The 14,836-nt window shown below is 40.2% G+C and overlaps 1 protein-coding gene across 1 annotated transcript in view; it reads right to left on the reverse strand.

Annotated features, from left to right (window-relative positions):
- Nucleotides 1-7,604: 7,604 nt before the first annotated feature.
- The window catches only part of LOC119238124 (thyrotropin receptor-like), a 135,776-nt gene continuing 128,544 nt past the window's right edge, over nt 7,605-14,836 (reverse strand). Inside the window, 3 exon segments of the mRNA XM_054691878.1 lie at nt 7,605-10,864; nt 10,867-11,102; nt 13,785-13,973. Coding sequence (XP_054547853.1) covers nt 9,690-10,864; nt 10,867-11,102; nt 13,785-13,973 — 1,600 coding nt within the window. The 3' untranslated portion in view covers nt 7,605-9,689.

Below are 14,836 nucleotides of genomic sequence, written 5' to 3' on the forward strand. Positions count from 1 at the left end.
GATGTTATTTAAAAAAAGTAATGTTGATTGGTTTACTTATTGGTGTGTATAACATTTGTTACATAGAAAACTAAAAGCTATAGTTTAGAAAGGAACATACTTCACATTGTTAATAAGTTCCATTTATTTAAATAAAACATATTCTGTATACCTTTAAAATAGTAGGGTAGAGTGTCAGTGTGAGATTTTAAGTTATGTTACAAATTCTTAATAGCTTTTAAAAAGACTAGTTGTATTTACCAGGTACATGGAAATTTCATTTGGGCGAAATTCACAACAAAGTATAACTGAAAATTGATATAATTAGTACACTGAATGAATACTACATCAAAAAATAGGTTAAGATAGGGGCCTCCCGGGTGGCGCAGCGGGTTGAGCGCAGCGCTGTGAAGCTGTCTGCAACCTCTGCGGCGCTGGTTCGATTCCCGGCAGGCCAGGGAGATTCCCATGTGGCATGGCAGACCTCTCCTGTCTCGCTTGCTGCCTCCCTCAGCAGTGTGTTTTGGTTGTTCTGCCTGCTCTGTCTCTGGTGAATTCTTTCACCCTCCCATCCCTCTGGCCTGCACCCCAGTGCTTCCATAAATAAATCTTTAAAAAAAAAAATAGGTTAAGATAAAATTACTTGAGAGCAGTCTTTTAAAATTTTTCTTTAATTTCTTTTTCACTCTGTACTTTGTTAATTTAGATAGCATTAAGTAACTAGCATTTTAACTTTATAATTCAAAAGGATCATTAAGCAATTTGCCTTTTTGTAATTTTTAATGCTATTATAGACTGTCCAGGAAACATGCAAATTTTAATCATTAAAATAATCATCATAGATATTTATTGCCAACAAATCTTATTTTTGCAGTTTAATTCAAGCTCCTACGGTGATCTTTAATCTCTGACCTCAATTCCTCTATTTATAAAAATGACATTAGTGAAGTAATGCATGTGAAATTCTTAGAATGATGCTTGGTATACAGTATGCACTAAAGTCAGAGAGTAATTCATTTCATAATTACTTGCATAATTGTGAGAAGAGTGGGACGGGGGAGGGTGGGGAGGGGAGTGGTGCAATTACTATTTTCCAATTCAACCAGTGTTATCAGACAGAACAAGCGATCTTTGACAGTTCTTACTAACACAAGGAGTTGAAGTTCTCATAATATGCTAGAAAGCACTTTTTTTTAAAGATTTATTTTTTGTTTATTTACGTACGCATACAAGAATTGGGGTGTAGGCCAGAGGTGTGGGGGCTGAGCAGATTCACCAGGTAGAGTGGGGAGCAGAACAGGCAGATCTATTAAAATACACTGCTGTGGGGAGCAGTGGGCGAGACAGGAGAGGTCTGCTGTGTCATGTGGGTCACCTCTCTGGCCAAGGCAGTGGCTGGCTAGCTTATAGCTTGATAGCACCGAGACTTAACCCTGTGCCAAGAGGGAGACCCCAGAAAGCACTTTTATTTAATGTTTTTTCATACCACTGTATACTAACATGGATCTGCCTTAAAGGCACAGAACCAACTTTCAGGTCTACATGTCGTCCAGCCATGATCTTGTATTTCCTGGTCTGTGAGTCAGTAGTAGAGCAATTAGTTGTTACCATGAAGCTGGCTGAGAGAATGACATCCAAAGGAGGGACACGGGAGATATATCAGACACACTTAGAGACTGGTGAGGAGAGGTGCTTTCCTTGTGCTCCAGCTGTGCAGCCTTCAAAGGGAGAGAGTGCTGTCCAGGTGAGGATTTGTGTGGCATCAGCCGACCATGAATATGTTGAGAGGTCCCTCGTTCCCTGGTAGGAGTAGAGGGGAGAAATATTTTCCAGCAGCTGTAGGGAGGAAACTGTGCCTCATGTTTCAGCTCAAAAATAACTTTTTTCCTCTTCTTTTTCATTCTCCTTGTTTCATTGGCTGACAATGACCCTTCAGTTCTTGACCTCATCCACTGACCTGACAGACCAGCTGAGTAAGTGTCTGTAGTTAGCTCACCTGGTGACGTAGGTATTTTCATTAGCGCTCACTTTTTTATTCACTAAAAGGTCACCTACATCTGGCAAGGAACAGAGAAGCTTTGGTTTTTAGGTCATGTTAACCTTCCCCACGTTTGGAAAAAAAAGTTCATCCTTGCCACGCTTTGACTCAGAGATTGAGTCTACCAGATCCATTTTAGGTTACTATTGAGGAGTTCATCTGTCCACTAACTGGATTTACCTAGCACACAGGAGAAAACTTAAATGTGGTCAAGTGCAACATAGAACTAGTCAAGGGGCCCTAATATCCCATTGTGAAGGCATGTGTATTTGACTCATGGGAGACTCTTTCATATCTTAACTTTCTGTCAATCCCCTAATAACATTAAGCCCAGATTCAAGTTGACCAAGGAATGAGATCTTTCACAAAGAAGGGATAGATACTTGAACCAAAAAACCTTCCACTTCTGCTTTTTCTAGTCTTCTGTATTGCCAACCTTTGGAAGCAGGGGCTGGATTTTGATCAAATTATTACTATGCAGTATGGTTGGTGTGTTATGCCGTGGATAAGAGTGATTAGTTAAGCTACTGGGTGGTTCAGATGCAGAAATTGGAGTAGAAGCTTCAAGAAAGTTTGTAAACTGACCAAACTTCCATGAAATCTTGGGTGTCATCGAGATAGATCCTAAAGCTCAGCACAACATTGGAAGTTGAAAATGTATCACAGAATTTGATATGCAATTATGGCTTTCAGAGTAGGATAAGCAACGTAGGGAAAAGACAGCCAATAGAATTGGACAATTCCCAAGTAAAAAGGCCTCAAAAACAGAGTGACTTGCAGAGAGTGGAAAGGTGCCTAGTAAATTATGGAGACAGGCTTCTCATGGGCCCCAAGCTGAGTTAAGCAGGTAAGACTAATTCGTGAGTGATGTTACTTGCTCTTTATTTCTATAATTCCATGGATTTTTAATAAAACCTTATTTAAATATCCCTGCTCTTGGCTGGCTGCTACTGCGACACCCTGGTAATGTCCATTTAGAACAAGGGTGTTTTTTTCTCATTCATAAAGGCATAATAATGATGGGCTGTTGCCTTGACTGTGCATCAGAAAATCAAAGGAGAAATCATGTGTCCGTAATTGGGTCACATGTTAAAGCAGGACCAAGCCCTTCTTGAGGTCAGCGATAATTCATGAGAAAAGTCCAAGAGGAAGAAACTCTTGTATAGATGGAGTTGGAGCTCTAAGGTGGAGCTTCACAACTAGTACGTCTCCAGTGTGTTGCAAGAAGGCGTCACTCTTGAACTGTTTAAACTTTGGGGAAGCTGGCTACATTTGGGGCTGCCAGAGCAGCTTTATTAGTTCTCTCTGGCCAAGAACAACTTCTTCTGTACCTGGTTGCATGCCAAATGATTTTTCTCATGTGTCATGATGTGAACAAGGTTGGGGAACACAAAGCTGTCGCTGGTCAGAGGACCTGGTTGAAATCAAGAGGAAAATCTCTTATCTTCCTTATACTTGGTTATCTGGTTTCCAGAACCACCAGAGATCAACTTAGAAAGTGAGGATGTTGAGAAGTAACTGCCAAAGCTCCTTGAACTAAAACTGATTTCCAAGCCAGAAATACAGTGAATGAGTGGGCACAGGTTGCGCCAAATGATGAGCTCTACAACGTGGGAGAAAATATGAGTTGTTCAGCTCAGACTTAAGGAGTTGTAACAGTCTTGATTTAAAACTGATAAACCTTGCTTCCTCTTCCCACTGTTAGTAGTATGTGTCTACGATAATCTGACATCAGATTTTGTCTCCTGGAATTGTCTCCCAGGCCAGCTTCCTCCTTTCCATTTTTCTTAATCATATCACCCCTTTTCTTGAGACACGTGGGAAGCCGCACATAGTCGTACAGTGCACAGCCCGCACAACTCTATGCTAAGAACCTTGATAATCTCCACTGTCTACTGAATAGAGGCCAATCGTACAGTCTGGCACACACTATTCTCTCCACGATCTGGCTTTTATCTACTTGTGTTGGTGAAGTCTGGCAAGAAACAGGTGGCTTAACTCAGAGTTAATCTGAGGAGATTTTAATAGACTTTTTACACAGTGGTGGGTAGGTGTAAGGAAACCAATCAGTGATGATCAAATACTTGAGTCAGCCACAGCAATGCTATTATCATCCATGAGGCTGGATGGTCAGGGAAAAGAGGGGCGGTAGCAGGCCCTGGACAGGATATCACAGATAGGAGTTGTAATCATGGAGCTATCTACTACCGCTAAAGCAACCAAGAGTCAGGAAGGGATCGCAGATAGATACCCCAACTGTCTCTCCTCCTTTGCTCCTATGTCAAGTCAATGCCCTCCTTGCCAAATCAACTGGAATCCAGAGGGCAGTTGAGTATGGATGGAACAGTCTGTAGGAGTCAGTCTCTGCAGAGTAGAAAAGCCTGAAGAATGCTTCTGAGAATAACCAGCAATTTCCTTTCCCTGCTTTCTGTCCTCTAGGCTTTAGGCATGCTTGTTCCTTTCCTTAATGATGCCATGGTAGCCATACTTCCATGACTGGAGGGAGAATGAGTTTGGTGCATCATCAAACAGTGAAAGAAGCAGAAGAAAAGAATTTCTTCCAGTTATTGCTCTCACTAGCGGCTCAACTGCACCAATTAAAATGAAATCAAGTAGCAACTTGGATGTCTGGGAAGACCTATGAATGCCAGAGGTGAATGGCCACTTTTTCCCATCTCCAGAGTTGGCCTACAGAGAGTGACAACAGGTATGCTGTGAGATACCTCCATCTTTCCTTCGGACAGTGCTCCATCGGTCAGGGTATCTCACATCTCCAACAGTTGCTGAAGTTATTACTACTTACCCTAATCCCTTTTCTGTCAGAATGCTTAAGGAAAACTTTGAAAAATTAGAGAAACATCTGAGAGCAAATAGAATGAAATCAAATTGTTCTATTTGTTATTCATAACAGCTTCTAAGAGTCACATATTCTCACAGATCCACAAATTGTTTGCCAATATCTAACATGACAATATCTTAATTTATCCATCATCATTTCAGAAGCCTTTATCACATGATGTCTGGGGAAAAGAGATGTAATACAATAGAATTTAAACCTGGATTTGCAACAGGGATCACAGTAGTCTTATTTTTCTCAAACTTTACCTCATCTGTTTAAGATGGCCCTTGCAGAGAAACTTGCAAAGCCTCCTAGAGAAATGAGGCTCTTTTGGACTTTTTTTTTGCAGTTCCCTTTGGGGTTAACCCTTAAATTACAGCACCTGTAGTGAAAGACACTGGGTCATAGGAATAAGTCATTAATATGATTTTTTTCAAAACACTTCGTAAGGAGCAGATCTGTGGTGCTGTTGTTGTTATTTTATCATAAAATTCTTTTTTTTTTTTTTTATAGATTTGTGTATTTATTTATACATGCACTGGGTACAGTCAGAAGCGCGGGAGGGTGAGAGAATTCACCAGAGCCAGAGCGGGGAGCAGAGCAGGCAGAAGGACCGAAGTACACTGCTGAGGGGAGCAGCGGGCGGCAGGAGAGGTCTGTGCGCCATGTGGGACCCTCCTCCAGTGGCCAGGGAGCAGCTGGGGATCGAACCGGCGCCGCAGAGGCTGCGGGCAGCTTCGCAACCCAGCGCTCAACCACTGCGCCACCAGGGGAGGCCCAATACTGTTGTTTTTTTTATGACTGTTGAGGCTCAGAGCTGAGATGTTATTAAACTTTGTATTGTATGCTGTCAAATAGGAGTTTCCCATCTCTTTCTTAATCTCTCTTCATCTAAAATACTTTAATAAATGAGACAGAATGTTCCCAAACATTCCCAAGTTCTCAGAAAGAACTCCAATATTATTCTAAATGAGAACTGAGTTGTTTATGCAATCTTGATTTCTCTACTTTGTTTAAAGTTTTACATTTCCCTTACCAAATTTGGGACCGATAACAAAATGATTCATTTGTCTCTGCTACTTGTAGTAATGCATTAATGGGAAATAAAAATTCTAATTTAATATGATTAGGCTGTCCAATAGAATAAATTATAAAGGAGTTTACTTTCTTGTGTTTCGTTTACTAAATTTGCTACAAAGTAAGCACTTTAATACTCACTGGCTTAGATTTATCACATCCTAAAAAACCTAAATTTCATAATGGCTACATTATTGTTCAAATCACCCTTAATGTGATATCTCCCTCTTCTTATAATTCTAAAGACATAATAACTCAACTAGCTGGTAAAATTAACCATTCTGCACCTTAAAAAAAAATGCCATGTTTAATTATTATCACACAGCATATAACTTTTCACTACCATGTTTTTAAAAGTATGCATGTGATAAAAAAATTCATCAGCAGAGAAAAGTACCTTGGAAACGTTTTTATTTATAATAGTTTGCTTGGGCTTCTATAACAAAATGTTACAGACGAGGTGGGCTTAACACAAATTACTATTTTCACAGTTCTGGAGGCTGGAAGTCCAAGACTGAAGTCCAAAATTCAGTTTCCTGTGAGAGCTCTCTTCCCAGCTAGCTAAGGGCCCCTTGTTTTTTTTTTTTTTTTTTTTTTTTTTGGTGGTTAAAAACTCCTTTATTTTTATTATTTTTATTTTTTATGACTTTTTAAAAATATACTTTATTTTATATAATTCTTACATAATTTTTCATTTTTGCACAATGTATGCATTTTCATTTTGGTTATATTCCCCATATAATTGCACCCCCCCACCTTGTTTTGACCCTAGTTCTTCCTCTCCCTGTCCCTCCCCCCCCCATAGTGTGTTTCTGTTTTATAGTCGCTTGTTGATTTTGATTTTTACTTTGTATTAATTAGTCTTTTTCCTGGTCCCTTATTTAGATTTTCTAAATTCCTGCTATGAGTGAGACCATCCATTTTTCTTTTTCTTTCTGACTTATTTCGCTGAGCATAATCCCTTCTAGCTCCATCCATGTTGCTGCAAACTGCATGTGTTTATCTTTTTGATTGCTGAGTAATATTCCACTGTTGACTGTGTTATCGTATTACCTTTACTCTGTGCATGCAGGGAGAGGGGGAGGGAGATCTCTGATGCCTCTTCCTTTTTTTATAAGGAACTATTAGTCCTGTGGGATTACTAGCCCACCCTTACAGCCTCATTTAACCCAAAAGATTCTATCTTCATATGTCATCACATTGGGAATTAGGATTTCAATATATGAATTTGGGGAGAAAATACTACTCAATACCTAGTCCCAATCTCCAGAGAAGCCGTTTTTAGCTATTTTCTGATTTTAGTTCTTCTGGTGGTTATTTTGTAATTCTGTTATATATTTATGTACCTGTTTTTGAGCTGTAGATATTTAGACATATCTTTTGGCTACACATAATGATTAGAAATTAATTGACTTAACATTATCTCTTAGCTCTCAGATAGTCAAAAACTGCCAGATAAAGTGAACTCTGGCCAAGATTTATACATTTATTATTTTCATGAGCACATAATTAAACTCCTATTGTCAATGCTAGTTTTTTACCCATCATTGCCATAGCCAATGAAGAAAAATTCATTTCCCCATGAGTATTTTTTTCACATAAAGAGCATTTGTAATCAAAATAAAATGTTTTACTTAAGTTATTGATAACAAATAATTTTTTTTACTAGCATGCATTTATTAGGACCTGTACAATTGTTTTTTACTTGTTAGTTTTAACACATGATTTTGGCCCTAAGAGAAGTTTACAAATTACAAAAAGTAATACTCTAAAACTCAGCACAGTTGTTTCATAAGAAGAAAATTTATTTCCTGTTATGAATGTAAATTTTAGTAACACATCTGTCAAAGTTATTTTTCTAGGACTGTTTCAAAAGCATTATTTCCACTGGTTAATGTAAAACACATTATTAAGCAGGGTGTGACATTTCAAATGTCACAGGTGAGAAAAACATGCAAAGAGATAACAAATTGTAAGTAAATTGGTGGGTAAGCCATGATTTTAGGTGTGCGTAATCTTTCTGTGAAGACATCTGAGTCTCAGTGATAATCAGGAATAGATAAGGCCATGGAGAGAGAGGTGCCAAGGGTGTTCAGGAACCCATCTCTGGGGGCTAAAAGTTCCCCTAAATCCAATCCACAGCTTTAAGACAGCAAAAAATTTTAATTCATGGTGTGGTTCATAAGTACTGAGAAGCAAATTCCATCTTGGCTTGGAATTAAATTAGAACCTGTCTTGAAAGATAACCCTCATCTATACAAAGTACATGTATAGATAAAGTGTGTGATTGTTTTAAGTAAGGGAGCACTTCCCAGGAATGGAGATTTCATGCCCAGTGATCATCAACATCAGAAAGAGCTCATAGCTGCAGAGTGAAGCGGCCTCTTTTGATTGCTTTAGTATTGTATTGTAGCTTGGAAATGACTAAGAAAAGAAACCAATCCCTGAAGACAAGTTGTGTTTTGAAATGAATATGCATAGTGTATAGTAACTCTAAATAACCAACATCTGTGAAACCATGTTTTATTCTATTTTATGACTGTGAATCCACATTTGGTTTCATAATTATAGCTCTATAGATCTAGTGATTAGATGAGTGATTCAGATCCAGCCCAATATGGTCACACAATAGAATTTTTGGTTGTAACATCATAACCAAAAATGAAACAAAGAAAACAATTTCTGGGTTGCATGTTTAAATTCTTGGGAGATGGCAGACCTAAAAGACAGGAGAAGTAGATTTTGCTTCCTTAGAGCTTTTTTTTTCTTTGTTATGAAAACATACATTTTGAGGGAAATGTATATACATGGGATTTTAAAACTGAAGGAGGCCATCAAATTCCTTCATTTCTACAGACTTCTGAGGCCCAACATTTTGCTCAAGTTTCAAGAGTTAGTTGCCGTCCAGCCTGTTTCATTAAGCAGCAGATAATTTAGTATGCTCGGCTCATAATTTCTACTTGTTGCTACTTAAAAATATTTCTAGAGTTCAGGTCTGTTATGCTATGAGACTAGCCAAGAACATCAAGTCTTCATTTGCTGGGTCACAGAAGCTGAAATCTTGCCAGTTTTTCCAGGCAACACGTAACAGTTGGGTCATATCAGGTAGCTCCTTGTGAAGAGAAGATTAATAATTTCAGAGGCATAAAAACAACTCAAAGCTAAGCATTTCCCCTCCTCATGTTTCATAATAGCAATTGATTGCTATTATGGACATCCAAATCTCAGTGATAATCAGGAAAGGGTATGACTCTCTTGGATGACTGGATTACATCCTGTTTCCATTTTAGCATCAAGGAAATCAAACTCTTTTTGGTTATATCAGGGAACATGAAGTTAGATTGAGCCAACATAGACAATTTTTTCTGGTGGTCATCAACCAAGTTAATAGCATTTGGCATTGCTTAATCTTCAGTATGAAATGCTCTGTAAAGTGAGAAGCTCAGGCATTCACTTGATTCAGGTGGTATCTGTTGAGCATCTTACATTATGTCATTTCTGCATTTGACATTAAGCAAGTCTTTGAGAAAGTATAGAGTATTTTAATTTTACTTGGGATTCAGACTCTTCCTTCTTGGAGATGGTGATCAGGCTAGTAACAGTGCCTCTTCAGAGACAAACTCTTGTCACATGAAACATCACCTGTACAAGAAGTTAGGTCACCTGTGCGTCATATGTGTCATGTGGTTGGACCGCATATTCAAGAATCCAGCCTTCTATAAGCCCCTCAATCATTGCCATTAGTGTAGAGTCAACCTACAAAACTGTTTGATTATACTCTTTCGAGATTTGACCCTGTTTATTTTGTGTGAGATGAGAATTTTCAAGCAGTTCGTAGTCATCCTGCATGTTAGGGACACTTTGCCTCATGTCCCGGTTAACCTTTTGGACTGGAATACCAGTGGTGTTCTTTGGAGAAACTCTCTGGCCCCGGTATGCCTGAGCCTGGTGTTTACAAATGCCAAACTTACTGAGCAGGATGAATACATCCCTCTGGAAGGCCTTGGTGAAAATAGCATAGAGGAATGGATTGGCACAGGAGTTAAGTGGATAGAAGAGAACCAGCAAGATTTTGGAGTTGGTAACGGTGATGAGAGGCTTGTTCATCAGGGCCGACAGAGCGTAGAATGAGATTGGGGCCATGCACATGAAGTCAGTAAAGATTAACACAGCCATCCTTTTGGCAATTTTGGTGTCTTTGTCCCCTGGATTGTATTGGGGATTTCTGACTGTGATATAGATCTTCACATAACAGGCACAGACGATGATAAAGGCGACTATGTTGAGCAATAGAACAAGGACAATATATGCCAGGGCGAGAGGGGTCTCAGTGTCCATGGGCAGGCATATGCTGACCTTGGCATAGCTACTTATTCCTACCAAAGGGAGCAAGGCCAGAAGGAAGCAGCAAATCCAGCCCCCAACCATGATGGCGTACGCATGCCTGAGGCGGATCTTCCGGTCCAGGCGCATGGCAAAGGTGATGGCATACCAGCGCTCCAGGGTGATGACTGTCAGCGTGTATACTGACAACTCACTGGCAAACACTGTAAAGAAACCGGCTGTGTTGCACCCAGGACCTGTCTGCCAGTCGATGGCATGGTTGTAGTATTCAGAATGAGTGTAGAGGTCGACGGAGGCGATAAGGAGTAGATACATCCCCATGCAGAAATCTGCAAAAGCCAAGTTGCACATGAGGAAGCGTGGGACCGTCATTTTGTAGTGGCTAGTGAGGAGGATGATCAGGACAAAGACGTTGCCCAGGAGCGCCAGCAGACTGACAAACCAGACTACAATCCTCAGGAACTTGTAGCCCATTATGTCTTCGCAGGGATTGAATTCATCCGACTTGGGGGTACACACCATGTCTTCGTTTCCCCCGCAGACAGTATAATCATAATGGCTGTCAAAGGCCTGTAGGGTCTCTTCCTGGGGTTTTTGAGCTCCTGGCCAAAACCAATGATCTCATCCTCTTGTTCTTCAAAGAAGACGTAATAATGAGAGTTGCTGTGGATATCCTGGAACTTGGAGTTTTCCTTGTTCCCAGCGCTGCCATCTCCTGGGTCCTCTTCATAGTCCTGGTAGAAGGGGCCATTCAAAGCATTCACAGATTTTCTCTGGCGCAGGCTCTGAATACTGCTCTCATTACACATTAAGGACTCAAGGATACTGCAAGGCAACAGACACAAGTCATCACCTACTGAAAAATGCGACTGGTTCCCCTAACAGCAAAATATGCAGTGTTTGCTATCATCTACATGAGCCTAGAAGATTTGATATGATCTGGTTAGGCCTGCCTGTCTCTCCTACATCATTTCCTATGACGTCCCCCCTCTCACCTGCCACTCCCCCTGTGTCGAGTGACCTTGGCTCTTATTTGTCATTTACACTGAATTCAAGAATGGCAGTGATATATAAAAACAAAAGCATGGACGTTGAAGCCCGCCTTCCTAGGGTAAGGCCTGGCTCTACTATTGACTAGTTGTCACACCTTGGGCAAGTCAGAGAACCTTGGTTTATCCATTTTTAGAATGGGATAATGCGAGGATCTATTTCATATAGAATTGTTGAACAATTAGACAAATTTATCTTTTTAAAGCTCTAAAACAGCAACTGAATATTGTTAGGGCCGTGTATGTGTTGGTTATTATTATTATTATTATTATTCCTGTTCAGGGCTTTAGAACTCCATGTTCCTTTTCTTTGCCCAGAAAACTCATGGCTGCTTTTACTCATCATTAATTTTTATTCATTCATTCATTCATTTATTTATTTATTTGTTTATTTTATTTATTTATGCACACAAGAGCTGGGGTACAGGCCAGAGATGTGGGGGCTGAGAGGATTCACCAGAGACAGAGTGGAGAACAGAGCAGGCAGACTGACGAAATACACTGCTGAGTGGAGCAGCAGGCAAGTCAGGAGAGGTCTGCTGTGTCATGTAGGTTGCTCCCTGGCTGGGGAGTGAACTCATGCTGCAGAGGCTGTGGATTGCTTCATAGTGCGGTGCTTAATCCTTTGCGCCACCAGGGAGGCCCTCATTATTAATTTTAAACTCAAATTTCCTTTCTAAGGAGACTTCCTTGATCTTGAATAAATTGCCCCATGCTTGTGTTTAATTTCTCCATCTGGCACTATCTGATATCTTTTTATTTGTTTGCCTGGTTAGTTTTACCTTCACCTATCAGAACAGTACAGTACAAGAGGGCTCTTGTCTGTCTTATTAATTGTTGTGGAGACACATAGTGGATTCTCAACAAATACTTATTGAACAAATGCATAAATGGAAGCGACCATGCGGTCAATGTCATAGAAATAAAAGTCAGTTTTTCACTAGCCCACCAGACTCACATTGAAAGGGATTCTTTAACTTGCTTCAACTGCTGCACAGAGTTTGCTTCATCTGTTGGGCTCTGGCTAAAGCACCCAGTGGAATTCTATTTTTATTATTATTTTTTTATTTTATATATTTTTTACATCATTTTTCATTTTTGCACAACGTATGCATTTTCATCTTGGTTATAGTCCCCACACAATCCCACCATCCTTGTTTTGATCCTACTCCCATCTCCCCCCACCCCCACCTCCCTGGTGGTGTGTCTCTGGTTTATAGTTGCTTGTTGATTTTGATTTTAACTTTATTATATTCCAGTCTGTTTAGGGGTTAATGAAAAATCTGGAACTGCCCCTAAGGTGCACTTTATCCTACCACCTTCCCCAGTCCTTTCTTATTCTGGGGCACGGGCATCAGTATAGAGCCCACCAGTGCCACTCCCAGGCCCACTCCTAATTTTCTGCAGGTGTTATGCCTGCATTGGCCTTCTTTGCACAGCTGTTTTACTTTCCTGTTTATTTCTGCCCCCAAAACTAGATCTCAGTCTATTTCTGACTTCAAGTGTAAACGCAGAAAATCAGCCAGTAGGCATTCTATAATCAAGGCAGGGAGAAAGACGTAAATGAAGGTAGTGTTAGAACAGAGGATTGCCTGAGATATGAAGGGGAAAATAATGCAGGTAAAAGTGTAAGTGGAAACAAGATTAAGAGTAAGCATGGAGAGGAAAAGCAGAACATCTCTCCTCTGCAGCATACCTAGCCTGATAATAAGACAACACAGATCACACATAGCTATTATTATTGAGAACAATGATATTCTAGATAATAGTGAAAGGTCTTTTCTATTCAGTATCTCATTTAATCTAAAAACCTACATGATGATGGCATTATGAGCTCCACTGAAAAGGCTCGAGGAGATTAAGGACTTAGGCTAAATTACCACAGCTAGGATGTGGCTGAGCTGGGCACAGACCCGGCTGACTCCAAAACCCACATACACAACCAGTGAGTTGTGGCATCTGCAGGGTTCAAATGACCAGGTAATCCAATTGCTTGTACTGTGTGTCTGAATTTGTCCTCATAGTTGTGATGTCTAATATGTTTTGCAGTATCTAATATGTGTTGCATCTAAAGGTAAGAAATCATATTGTATGGTTTCTGCAAAGTTCTATATAACCTGTTTATTCCATCTATATGTTCTGGTCACTCTATCTACTTACCTCCCAAGCCAATTCACTCCTCTATGCTATTTTCACCAAGGACTCCCAAAGGGATGTATTTGTCCTGCTCAGCAAGTCTCCCCAACCTCACCTCCTATTACCCCTCCCGCACTGCAATCCAGTTAGCTTTATTTCTCATCTGCAACCAGGTAGAGTCTGCAGTCATTGTCTCATAGATCTCGTGTTTCTTTGGAATGTTTACAATTCTTCACCTTTTTTAAAACTACAAAGCTGCTTTCCCAGTCCCAGAAATTAAATCAACTTCTACCGTCACTTATTCCAGACACCTGCCACTTACCCTCTGATTTTCTTCTGGTTCTTAAAAGCACAGCAGTGGCTTGGATAAGAAAGGTCAGCCCGTGTGAGGTGAAGGAAACTTAAGGAAAGTGGAAGTTTCTTTAGAGTCCAAGTATTTCTTGCTATCAATTCCTTCAGGTGCTCGAGGCCCTTGGAGGGCAGGGCGGTGACGCTGGTGTAAGAGATGTCCCTGGGAGGGAGAGAACAGAGTAAGACAGAGAGGGTGTGAGCAACCAGGGTTCTTGAGTCCTTGGCCAAAAATTCACACAGGCCTGAAATTAATGGGGAGATGACACACTCCTTCCTGCTCTTGAGTATATACCCTGTGGTCTAAGGAGGGATATTAAGCTTCTAGGTTGATCTGTTACAAGTGACTCCCACTTTTATTGCCTGGAACTCAGGTATCCATCAATACAATAATTGTTCAGCAGACATTTTATTTTATCGATTGCAATACATGCACGCTCTTGGAGTCAGAGATGGATGTCCATTTTACTATGGAAAATGATACCACAGAACTGTGAAGGGGTGTCCAGAGGCATGAGAAATACATTTGAGGAGGTTCAAAGGGCTTCAATTGCTTTCAGTCTCTATGGGGAGTAGGGTTTGCTCACTGATATGGATCAACACCCCAATCATGAAAAATCTCCTGATAATGTGGAACTTGGGGGTCATAACCCATTACATGGTAAGTTCATGCCCCTGAGCCACATCCCCTCTGTCTTTGGAGGCAGTGCATGTATTTCTGCAAAGAAAATCACAGTAACTTTATATTAACAATCTGAAGTGAACAATTCAAGTGACTTCTGAAAATGAGAGAGGCAGGGAGGCTGAAGAAAACGTAAATGGTTGCTAAAATGGAATTAAAATTTGGCTTTTAGGGTGACGTGTCCTGTTCTCTTTTCAATCCCAGGTTACCTGTCATTCCTCATCATTTTTACTTCTATTAAATACTAACTCTCCTAAGACCCTGAACACTGAATCTTAACATCTCTCTTATGAGAATATTCATGAACTATTCCTTATGTTTTTGCATATTTTATAATTTTAAAT

Source organism: Talpa occidentalis, unplaced genomic scaffold, assembly GCF_014898055.3.
Source record: "Talpa occidentalis isolate TD23 unplaced genomic scaffold, MPIMG_talOcc4v2.1 talOcc4.11, whole genome shotgun sequence".
NCBI classification, from domain to species: domain Eukaryota; kingdom Metazoa; phylum Chordata; class Mammalia; order Eulipotyphla; family Talpidae; genus Talpa; species Talpa occidentalis.